The sequence below is a fragment of the Cygnus olor genome, chromosome 14 (assembly GCF_009769625.2).
Source record: "Cygnus olor isolate bCygOlo1 chromosome 14, bCygOlo1.pri.v2, whole genome shotgun sequence".
Taxonomy (NCBI): Eukaryota; Metazoa; Chordata; class Aves; order Anseriformes; family Anatidae; genus Cygnus; species Cygnus olor.
Genome location: NC_049182.1, coordinates 12,609,574 through 12,621,503, shown reverse-complemented (window position 1 = coordinate 12,621,503; position 11,930 = coordinate 12,609,574). Strand labels below are relative to the sequence as shown.

General features: G+C 60.5%; 1 protein-coding gene across 1 annotated transcript; it reads right to left on the bottom strand.

Annotated features, from left to right (window-relative positions):
* Positions 1 to 12: 12 nt before the first annotated feature.
* Positions 13 to 11,355, bottom strand: RELL2 (RELT like 2). Its single transcript, XM_040573599.1, has 8 exons — positions 9,374 to 11,355; positions 8,657 to 8,870; positions 7,692 to 7,757; positions 7,548 to 7,614; positions 7,029 to 7,217; positions 2,617 to 3,148; positions 726 to 768; positions 13 to 559 (listed from the first exon to the last, which is right to left on the bottom strand). Exons 2-7 carry the CDS (start codon positions 8,862 to 8,864, stop codon positions 727 to 729), a joined length of 1,104 nt encoding a protein of 367 aa, XP_040429533.1. The 5' UTR covers positions 8,865 to 8,870; positions 9,374 to 11,355; the 3' UTR covers positions 13 to 559; position 726.
* Between the last annotated feature and the right edge of the window lie 575 nt (positions 11,356 to 11,930).

Here is an 11,930-nt window from a genome sequence, read left to right as displayed (position 1 = left end):
TTAGCTCATCTATTTACAGTGCACTTTAACACCAAAGCTCGCCTTGGGGGCCGGGTTGCCCTGTGGCAGGGCAGGGCTGGAGGCTCCCATCTCCATCAGCGTCCCCCAGGCGCTGCGCAGTCCCTCCCCAGTGGTGCTGGGGGCTTTGTGCCGGCGGGTGCTGCGCCGCGTCCTGCTCGGTGGCACCGCCGGGGCTGTGCTCTGCGGTGAGTTTGGGGATGCGGGGGGCTCGAGCTGGTGCCACTGCCCCTGCAGCATCCCTACAGAATCCTTCTGGGGGGTGCGGGGACTGGGTGGCAGCGGGGTGCTGGGAGGGGGTCCCCACTTGTGCCAGGCTGGGGGGACCCCCGGGGTGGGGGTGTTGGTGCTGGGTGGGAGTCAGGTAACTATTGCCGATGGGATGAGGTCTGTAATGTCCGCGCGTCGCTCTGGCCATGCCAAGCTGCTTGCCCAGGCTGGGGCCGGGGCCGGCTGCCCCCCGCGGCAGAGCCCCCAGCCCGGTGTGGGGCCAGGGGCCCCGTGCCTCCCGTCGGCTGCTCTGGCCAGGAGTGGAGAGGAGCTGCAGGGAGAGAGAAGTGGGATGGGGCTGGCCCATGGCCACCGCTGTGGCCAGCCAGGTACACCCCGCAGGTAGATGGGCGCTCTGCATGGCTCGGCCCCTCTCTGCAGCCGTGACCCCCTGCCCACCCCAGGACCTGGACGCGGGGCTGGGGACGAGCACTCACATCACACGGTGGCTCCTCGGTCCTGTACCATGGTGCTGGGCTCCTGCGGGAGGGGGAGAGATGCAGGTATCAGGCAGAGCTCCTGGGGGAGCCCGGCCAGGGGCTCCGTTGGCCCCATCAGGGACCTACGGGCCGGTGGCCATGACCCCGCTAACTTACAGCCCCATCCCCATTTCTCTGCCCTTCTGCCGCCTGCAGGACGTACCAGGCAGCAGCTAACAGTCTTCAGGGTGGCCCTGGCAGGGACGTAAGGGACGGGGTAGTTGCTGAGCAGCTCCAGGACTTGGTAGCAAACATCTCATTGACATCCCATCACTGTCCTCCCTGTGGCCACCTGTCCCCGATCGTGCCAAAGCAACACCACCAAGTCCAGTGGAGCGGCCCCAGGGCTGGGTGCTTGGCTATGCCCAGGGCTGTCCGTGCTTCTCCTGCCCCACATCTCAACCTTCTGCTTTGTCCAGCCCGCCCCTTCCCTGCTCTCCTCAATGGTGAACCGAAGGGAAGATGAACAGAAGGAAAGGGCTGCGTGCTGGGCCATTGGAGGAAGGAGGACCTCTTGGTGCCTCTGCAGTCCTCTGGAGAGGTCTCTGAAGAAAGTCTGCAGCCATTCAGCCCCTACTAAGGGCCTTCCTTAGGCTTTCCACATTCACATCCATCCTCCTTCCTTCAAGCAGGCTCCCAGCACTGAGGCACACAGGTTCTTTCCTCAAACCATTTGTTTCCCTCCTCCTCTAGCAAGTAAGAGCCTGGAGGCAGCAACAGGGAGCGGGCTGGCCCACTGAAGTCCAAGCACCCCATCTCTTCACTGGTGCTGCCCAGAGCTCGCTAGCAGCTCCAGCGTGGTGTCAGGTGGGGAGGCTGGGAGCTGCCCAGGTGCTGCTCCCCGCTCCAAGCACCAGGGTGGGAATGACAACTGAGCCCCAGCCTGGTGGCTTCATCCCTTCCCAGACTTCAAGGCCAGAAGGGCTCCTGGGGGCATCTTGCCCTGCCTGCATGTTGCTGGCTGCGGTGAGCCCTGAGGGAGAATAAGCCCTGTGCAGAGGGACAAGGAACAGTGATCCCAGGAGATGTCCCCAAAGAGCCCAACCACAAAGGGGCCGAACACGTCCCTTGCCCGAGGGGCTGGCGGCTGCAGGTCTGCCCTCGGGTCTCTGCTGCGTCAACCACAAGGGTCAACCACGGCCTGCCTTTCCCTGGACCATGGGCACCAGCAGGGTGGGAACAGTGTCACGGTGACTTGGCACGTCCCAAGGAGAAGTCACATTTTCTCAGACCCATCCCATCAGAAGCGCTCAGAGGGCGTCCGTGGAATGAGAGCACCCCTCTTTACCACTGCTACAGGTATTAGAAAAAGGATGGGAAAATGCAGCTAGGGAAAGGGAGCAGGGTGTGCAGGATGGAGCAGGTCCTGCACCGCAGCCACCCCCAGCTCCTCCGTCCCTGCAGTGGGGACTCATGCTGCTGTGTGGAGAAGAGGAGCCTCCAGGAGACCTCATTGTGGCCTTTCCATGTATAAAGGGGTTCAAAAGAAAGATGGAGGAAGACCTTGTCCTAGGGCTTTTAGTGACAGGATGAGGGGCAATGGTTTTAAAGTGAAAGAGGGTGGATTTGGTATAAGGAAGAAATTTTTCGTGATGGGAGCAGTGAGATGCCGGAACAGGTTGCCCAGAGAAGCTGTGGATGCCCCGTCATGGGGAGTGTTCGGAGCTGGGTTGGATGGGGCCTTGAGCAACCTGGTGTGGTGAAAGATGTCCCTGCAGTCCAACCCAAACTGCCCTGTGAGTGTGTTTGGCAGCACCCAAGCACACCAGGACCTTGGGCACTGCACCGTAATGCCTCAGCCCCTCCAACCCAGGAGACCACCGGGGGACGAGGAAGAGGAGGAACCCACCTGCTGCCCCATGGCCTCTGCTGCGGGCTGTCTTCTGCTGCTCTCCTCCCTTCCCAGCTCCTCCGCCCCTTCATGTAGGCTCAGGCTCCCGTGAATATCCGACACCTCATCTGCTGACCCCAGTCCGGCCTCCTCCTGGCAGATGCTGCCTCTCTGTCCTCCTTCCTGCCCCAGCTGCCCCGGGATGCTGAGGCTCGACCCTCCCAGACCCCGACGGCTCAGGTGCCTCCACTGGTGACTTGTGCTCCCAGGAGAGCTGCCCACCCTGCCCGCCGCTCTGCCGTCCCGGCTGCCGGGTGTGTTTGGAGCTGGGGTGCTGGAGCGGCTCAGCTCCGTGCTTTTTGCTCCCCCCTGGACGGCCCCGTTCTCCAGGCCACCCGTGGGGACAGTCCCGTTGTGAGCCCGCTCCCGCCGCAGCCGCTCGCTGCTGTGCTCCAGCTCCTCTGTGCTCGGCTCCCTGCTGCCGTCAGGCTGGGCGCCGTCCTGCTGCTCGGGGAAGGTGGGCTTCTTCCCGATGTGCGTGACACGAAACCTGCAACAGGGGACAGGCGGGTCAAAAGCTCTTCCCTCTGTTCTCCCACTGTTTCCTTCCCAATGCTATTTCCAGCTTGCCTCCAGCGTGGGATCCTCTCTCTTTGTCGCCAGCCCGTGCTGATCTCCAAACTCTCAGACCTGTTCAGTGCTGACACCCGCCCCAGCCATGCCCTGGCCACCTCACCCCAGATTTCCTTCATTTTCTACAGAAAGCACACCCAGTACAAAGTGCTGGTAAAGAGAAGGACGAAAAGCCCAGTCCAGATGTTGGTGCCAGCCCTTACGGTCTGTCCTCCCATGGCAGGACAGGTAACAGCCCTGAGATGCAGCCTGGCCAAAGAGGGGCTTGTACAGAGCCTTGGATGTGGATTTGGTGCATTTTGGGCAGATCCCAGGGAGGAAGGGATCTGTGTAAGGGGCTGCAGCGCCGCTTTGCAGGCTGAGGGAAGGGTGAGCTGTGTGTGGGGACAGGTATCAAGCACAAAGAGGAGCTGCCAGGCTAAAACCCACCAGGGCAAGCTGTGCGCAGCCCCTGGTGCAATGGATGGTGCTGAGCAGCCTACCAAGCCTCCACTGCATGCCGGGGAGCAGCTCAGAGCTCTTGGGAGGGAAGGAGAACTGCAAAGTCGGCCTGACACGGACAATGGATGAGTGTAGAATCAGAGGGGACTGCAGTACTGCACTTGGGGAGGAGGGAGAGGTTAGGGAACTGCTGTCAGTTTGGGATTTGGGAGGGGGAATGCACAAAGTCTAAAAACTGCAAGGGAGCTGGTGCTGACAAGCTCTGATTCCCCCATTTAAGCACTGCACGCCACAGCTGGACCAGCAGAGGGGAAATGTCTCCTCTGGTGAGCTGGTGCCCACCAGACAGAGCACTGGGCCCACCACAGGGGATTCAGGCCCAGAAGGCCCTGGCGCTGCTGGGGCTCGGCTGTGAGTCGGCGGCAGGCAGGGCAAAATGGTGCCAGCAGCGAGGCTGAAGCGCTGCTGGGGCTGAAAGAAGAGCAAGACCTGAGTGTTAAGTAAATGGCCATCCCGAAGGAGGACACTGAGAAGGAAGGTCCAAGAAAGAACAGATCCAAGATGAGCTGCCAGAGCGAGTGAGTGAAGGACACCACCAGAGTGGTCCTGTGTCAGGAACAAGGAAAGACGGGCTAGCAAGCAGAGGACAGCAACGAGGAATGTGATTTCAAGATGTTCAGGTTACCCGATGGTAGTTCTTAAACCCTCTTGAAGCACAGGGGAGCTCCAGACAGAGGCAGTGCAGGCCTCAGCAGATGGCCAGAGCACCAGGTGGCCAGAACCATAAATAACATCACCAGGGTAGGCAATACAGACTCCTCAGCATCACAGCTTGAAACACTGCTCATAAATTGGAAGGGTTGAGAAGGGAAATGCTCCAGTTTGGAATGATGTTCCCAGAGGACTGCTGGGGTCAGGCCGAGCCACAGCAAATGTGACCTTTTAGGTCTATCCAGGTATCTGGAGACAGGGCACCAGCACGGTGATACAAGAAGGCCACAGAATGCTCCAGTCCCAAAAAGGGACCGGGAGGAGGCACAAATGATGGGACCATTTCTCAGTAACACCTTTGAGCAGTGTCAGCCTGAAGGAGACGGGAAGGCACTCAGAGGAGCAGGCAGGATTCAGGCTGGAGAGGACACGAGAAACCTCCGGATCATGAGGAGAAGGGCAGGAGCATTTTGGTGTCCGCCTAGTCAGCACGGCTAGGACACTTGATCCAACAGGACACAACATGCTGCAGCTGAGCGAGCCGGGGACGAGACCTCCGTGAGATGTGGATGGGCTGCGTATGAGCTCCGCCACTGGTGGGTCGGTGCATGGTGAGGGAGGGCTCCCCTGATGTGGCCGCTCAATAGCATGGTAGCGATGGCAAAGATGAAAGGTTTAGGAAAGCCCTAAGACAGATGATAAATTATTCAATAATATGAGAGTACAGATCATTTAAACCTGATTACCTCAGAATTACAGGACAGTTCAGGTGGGAAAGGCCTCTGGTACAACCCTCCGCTCAAGATGGAGCCATCTTCCACCCTTGGTCAGGCTGCTCGGGGCTCTCCAAAACCTTTCCAGCTGGGTTTGGAGATCCCCAAGGATGCCAATCCCCCTGCTGCTTGGGGCCCTGCCATAGGGCAGCATAATTCATGGGGCACAATGCTTCCTCTCTGTGCCTCATCCAGATTTCACTAGGTACAACTTGCGGCTGCTGCCTCTTGCCCTTCATGGTGCATCTCTGAGAGGAGTCTAGCTGCATCGTCACTTAAATTCCCCTCACCCTTCTGAGTGGTTTCAGAGCAATTAGATCCCCACTAGACCTCTCCATGCCAAACAAACCCCATTCCCTCAGCAGCTCCTCACACACCGTGTGCTCCAGCCCCTGACAGCCTCGGTGGACCCACGCTGACTGCACCAGACCTGGTCAATAGGAAAGGGGATCAGACTCCCAGCCGCTGTCTCCAAGGCAAAAGCAACAGCCAAAAATGGATGAACAAGACCTGAGGGCTGCAAACAGAAGCAGGTTAAAGTGGAGTTTTTGTGTGTGGTCATGAATCAAGGTGGCTTGTGCAATCACGATACTCATAGCAAGACACAGCAAGGGCACTCCCTGAAAAGTCATCAGGGAACTGGAAGAGCAGAGCGGCCAGCTGGGAAACACGAGACAGAATTTGGAGGTAGAATTTGGAGGTACCTCACAGACACATAGGCCCCTTAGCAGCTGGACCTCATACCAAGGAGATTCAGCAAGTGGAAACTTCTAACATATAACCTTGGAAAAGGCTTGTGTGACACGGGAACTTAACAAGGATAAGGAGAGAAAATTGGGGTGTGAGGGAAGGCGTGTTTCGGAGGGGACCATCTTCTCCAGGCACACAGAGCTGAGTGAGAGGAGACTGAGAAGAACATGGGTGAAGGACACAGAGGAGCAGAAGGAGCTGGGCTCCAGCCAGGGAAGATTAGCCATGAATATGCAGCTGTGCGGAGATCTGGCTTACCAGCCACCAGCCCTGACACCAAGGACAGCTGGCAGCAACCAGCCCAGAGGAAGCCAGAAGCTTTCCTCCTGCAGAAAGGGGCGATCTCAGATGGAGTTTGGCACGGGGAGGTCCTCCCCTTTACCAGCTCCCCACACAGCTCCCAATTCACCTCCCTTCTGAGACTCCTAGCTCCGATGGTGGAAACAACTCCTCCCAATGCCCCATCTGGCTCATCATCACCATGGCAGGACCAGACCTTTCTGCTGGGGAATGGGGCAACCTGGGCAGGGTCACAGATTGTATCAAAGGTTGATGACTGCTCAGAGACCACAGGCAGCTCTGGGAGTCCCTTGAGGTGAGAACAGATGGGGACTGGGAGACTATTTGTGGGAAGTGTCAAGTACACTCCCCTGCTCTCATATTCCTCCCACAGCATCTGATTACAGTCATCATTGCAGGCAAAGACCTGGAGGAGAATAGCCACTCTTTCATTCTGATGGTGGCGACTTGCAACAGGAACCTGTGTCACCTCCTCCCTCTCCTCACGAGATCCCTAAAACCTGGGGCCACTGCCCCTGCAGCAAGAAGGACCCCAAGTCGCATGTAGGTGGGACAGCAGGCTTTGAATGGACACGGAATTGGGGCTCTACCTGGCTCTGAGTCAGCAGGGCAACCCAGGCCTGAGTCACCTTGTGGAGAAGGAAGGGGAAAGGCACCCATGCGTCACGGCCTGCTGCACACCACGGGAATTTGGAGGTGCAGGAGGCACCTGGCCCTCAGGACTCCTGAGCAAGGGGTGTCTGGCATAGGGTAAGTGGGGAAGGGGAACCGAGAAGTCTCTCCATAATGCTTGCTCCATCAGCGCAAGGCTCATTCCAGTACCTGCCCACTGAGAAGACGGTGGTCTCTCCAGGATGCATCCTGCCTTTGCCATCCTTGGACCTTCCTTGCCGGTGCAGCGGGTGCCTCTTCCTCTTGCTGCAGTGGATGCAGGGGGCCTGCGTGGAGCCCAGATGCACCGTGTGGTGGTGTGGTGGGCCCCCGTCCTGGCTGTTGCGGTGGGGACAAAGGCTGTAAGAGGAAAAGGATGTGACAGGTCGTGATATCTGGAGGAGCCTTCCCTACCCTGGTGCAGCCTCAGCGTGGCAAGCCCTGAGAAGCAGCAGTTCCTGAGGGGACCTCCTGTTAGGACAGGAGGAAGGGATATTCCTGCTGGCAAAGAAGTGAAGCAGTCATCACAACCCCCGTGTCCCAGAGGAGAGGGACTTCTTGTTGGGAAGATGCTTTGTAACAAGCTGCCAACATGGGAAGGGGCCGGGTTCAGAGTCTGAGGACCCAGGGGATGCCCAGCGGTTGCTTCTCCCTTACTCTGGAAGAGCCACAAGCTTTGGCTTCCCTCACCTGGGCACTGGCACTGGGATGTCCCCTTCATTGTCCCCCAGCATCTCCTTGAGGGCCTCTGCATTGGCTGGAGAGAGAGGAAAAAGGGAGCGTGTCAGCCAAAGCGGTCAGCAAGGCTCCAAGCCAGCCCAAGGAAATGCTCACCTTCATTTTGGATGATGCATCTCACGATCTTCTCCACAGTGTCCTCATTCAGCTCCTCCTCTTCATCTGAAAGGAGAAAATGTGGCACTGAGGGCGTGGGGCTGGGAGGCCCAGCTCAGCAGGAGCTGTGAGTGCCGACAAAGGCCCGAGGAGCTGCAAGTCCCCACGGCTGCAGGAGGAACCTGAGGAACTCCAGAGCTCCACCCTGGAAAGGAGGGGGCTGAAATGGCAGCCAGTGGTGCGGTGAGGCGGGGGCACATTGCTCCTTCTGGGGAGCATCCAAGGACATGAGTGGGTAGCAGGTTTGGAACAAGCTTGAAGAGGAGGCTCCTCGTGAGGACAGTTCAGCCCTGAAGCTGCCACCTTCAGGATGCTGCGGTGCTAAAGGCGTCCAAGGGTAAACGGGACAGGTTCACAGCCAAGAAACCCACTGGGGGCTTGCTAAATACCTAGAAACCACCTCTGATGGAGAAAGTCCCAGAGCTACAGTGTTAGAAGCTTAAAGGAGCGTGCTGGCGAAACTTGGCTGGATGTCTGCCCTGTTGTGGCACTCATCGCCAGCATTCATCACAACCTGCTTTGAGGGGGCAGGGGGCTTGGCTGAGGTCTGGTGGGCAGCTGCCCTGCACAGCATGGTCAGTGGCCGCTGCTGCACTCCTGGAAGCCCGCAGAGATGTTTCCCTGGGCTGTGGCATCTCCAGCAGGCAAAGCCAACCTGGAAACTTCACACACCATCTTCGTGCGCAACCAACTCAATCCGCGAGCTCTGGCATGCACCCACAGGGCACAGCTCGGGGCTGCACAGACTCTGCAAGCACATGGTGGGGACAGGCCCTGGGGAAAAGGGTGGGCACCACGTCCCACCACAGGGCCCCTGGCCACCCCCAGCCCGCACTCGAGGGCTGAGTTTAAGGAGCACCAAAGGGCAGCGCCGCAGCCCCCCGCACCCCGCTCCCCGTACTCACTGGCCTGGAGCTCCGCCAGCACGTCCTTGTTATCTGGGTCGAGCTCGTCCCGGAAAGTCCGGCACCGGTAGCCCTTCTTCTTCAGGACATGGCAGATCAGGAATCCTACCAGCCCCATGATGAAGAAGACGAGGACGAGGAGGAAGACCATGGACAGGCTGTGCTGGGGGTCGGACTCCCCATCATCGCTGCTGCTCTGGTCGGACATGCGGATCTAGGAGAAGGGGGAAGGCGGCTCGGAGACCCCCGGCAGGCTCCCTGCGCCTCCTCCTCTTCCTCCTCCTCCTCCTCCCTGTGTCCTCCGCGCTGCCGCCGGGCCCTGCTGGGTCAGATCCGGCTCCCAGCTCGGGATGAGGGCTCATCCCCGGCCCCGCCATGGCCGGCTCAGCGCGGTTTCCCAAGGACACATCGCAGCCGGCGAAGCATCCCAAGGGCAGCGGCGGCACCAGCCTGGGGCTGCCGCATCGCCCCCCCGCCCCGCCGCAGGCAGCATCCCAAGGGCACGGGCCCCCAGCATCACCCTTGCCGGAGCCCCTCGCCCCCCTGGCTACTCACAGCAGGGAGCGGTGGCGGCGAAGGGCCGAGCCGGCCACCAGCTCCCACATCCTCCACCGGTCCCCCTGCAGCTCCTTCCCTCCGCTGCCGCCTGCCCTGCGCAGGGGCTCCGGGGGCCCTCCTGTCCCCATCCCCGTCCCCGGAGCACGGCTGCGGCGGTACCTGGGCCTGCGGTGCTCCGCAGCGCTGTCCCCGTCACCTTCACCTGCCTCCTAGCAACCCCGCATCCCCGCGGCTGGGGACCGCCACGAGCATCCTCCGCTGCCCCGGCTTCCTCGGGAAGGAGCCAAGCGGCTTCTGCCTGCCGAGGCAGCGCCTGCGAGGCAAAGCACCCGCTTGTCCTCAGCTCGATCTCTCCAGAGCGGCTGCGGCGGGGGCAGGCTGCAGGGGAGCTCAGGGAAATGCTGCTGGCAGCTGCAGCAAGGGGCAAACGGGAGCGCCGGGTGCTAGCACGCTGCTCCCTGCCCCAGGGCAGCCTCACCCCAGCTCCGGGCAGCCCAGCTTCCCCAGCACCCTCCTTTTTGGGCAGTTTTAGGGGGAGCAGGGTGGAAGGGGTCTCGGCACGGGGGCGAGGTGCGTTTATCTGCACCAGTGGGAGCGTAGCAAAGGAGCCCCCGCAGCCCCCACACTGGGGACACCGGCTCTCCCTCCTTCCCCAAAAAGGACCGAGCTGTTCAACATCCCCACCCGTGGCAGTGCCACAACCTCCTCCTCCTCTATCCTCACTCCAGGAGGCTTTACCCAAATCTACTTTGCTGCAGCAAATGAAGCCTCTGGGTCCTTCAACCAGTGCTGGTCCTCCACCCAAAAAGCATGTCACTTCTGCAAGCCCTGGTGACACTGACCCTCCTGTCCCACTGCCACCGAGCCTCCTCCAGCTCAAGGACAGCTGAACCAGCCCGTGTGGATGGGTACAGGTGAGGAAACCCATAACCTAGCCACCGGCTGTGCCACCGTGACAGCTCCCGTCCCCATCCAAAAGTGGCCAGGAGAGCACTGGCAGTGGCTGCGAGGAGCCCAGGACCCTCCTCCATCCCCGTGACTTCACGTGGTCACCACATGGTAGGTGCCACCCTGCTGCGTGCTGTCCCGGCAGGGAGACAGGCTGGGGTGGAGGCAGACCAACCGTGGCAGAAGACCACGGGCAGTGGGACAGGAGGGTGCGGGACAGGAGAGGGCTCCTGCTGCCAGTCCAGCACGCTGCGATGAGCCACAGCATCGCACGATCTGCTGTCAGGGTGTTAAAAGAGGTTTGCTCTGTGCTTGGTCAAAGAGGGCTCCTCACTGCTCCTGAGCCCTGGGGCAAGGCTGACTCCCATCTGCTCTCGCACCCACGCTGTCCTTCACAATAAATCCCTTTCTGCTCCCTGGCGCTTCCGCCCACCCGGTGCATTTCTGCGTGGCAATCCTCCAGGGGATGGAAACAAGCTCTGGCCCTGCCATCCCCCTTCCCACAGCCAGGGCCACCCTGCGTGGGGAGCAGGAGGTGGAAGCGGGGCAAGGAGCAGGCTCTGCTCCTGCCTGGCTCCTTGCAGGGTATTCCCAGCCCACGGTGTTTCTCCTCCCATCCGTCCTTCCTTCCACCAACAGTTATAGGGCAGAACTGGGGCATGGTGTGGTGGCCCTGGCCACAGCATCCCCATGGAGCTGCCGCATCCCTGTGGAGCTACATCCTCCACCCCTGCTCAGTCCCTTCAGAAGACTTCGAGGCTTCAAAGCTGGAGGCTCCAGTCCCCTCTGGGAAATTGCAGCAGCTCTGCCCCACAACCAGCCCCGGTCCCAGCACATCGCCGTGTCCCCTGTCCTCTGCTCTCGCCGCAGCGGTGTGGCAGCCCCCACGACACCACCCGTCTGCGCCGTGCTCGGTGTCCCCGTGGCAGCTAACAGGGACAGGTGTGGAAATCCCGCGGGCGGGCTCCTCCTGCGGTCTCTGCTGCGATGCTCAGTGTGGAAATTGCCATAATTTCTGTAAAAACACTACAGCCAAAATCAACTCTCGCCAGATGCTTTGCCAAATCTTAACCCCTCCCCGTAAGATTTCCAGACGTCGCTGGCACATTAAGTGGCCTTTAAAACGAGGGTGTTTTCACTACTGGGGCCCGAGCCCCCCCATGCTGCCGCTGTGATGCCCGAGCAGCCCCGTGGGCCCGTCTGGGCGTTATCTGCCCCCCGCACCTTGAGGTGCCAGCAGGGGCGGCCCCATGTGCTTTATCCCGGGGATCCCAGCTGGGGGCAGATCCCGGGGGTGGGACGGTGTCACAGCACGTCCCCTGTCCCCCACGGCTGCGTCCCTGCGCCCCGTCCTGCCAGTGCCCGCGGCTGGGCAAGGGGCAGGGGAGAAGGGGGACATGGGGGGGGTGATACTGGGAGTAGCTGGGAGCTAACTGGGCGTGGGTAGGGGGCAACTGGGAGCCGATGGGGGGTAACGGTGGACAGTTGGGGGTAACTGGGAGCTGATGGGGGGTAAGTCGGAGCGACTGGTGGGTAATTGGAAGCATCCGGGAGTAACTGGGGGTAGTTGGGGGTAACTGGGAGCAGCTGGGGGGAGCTGGGGGCAGCTGGATGGTAGTTGGAAGTAGTTGAGGGTAACTGGGAGCAACTGAGGGGTAATTGGGAGTAGCTGGGGGGTAACTGGAGGCAGCTGGAGGTGATTGGAAGCAGCTAGGAGTAACTGGGAGCAACTGGGGAGTAACTGGGAGTAGCTGGGGGTAACTGGGGG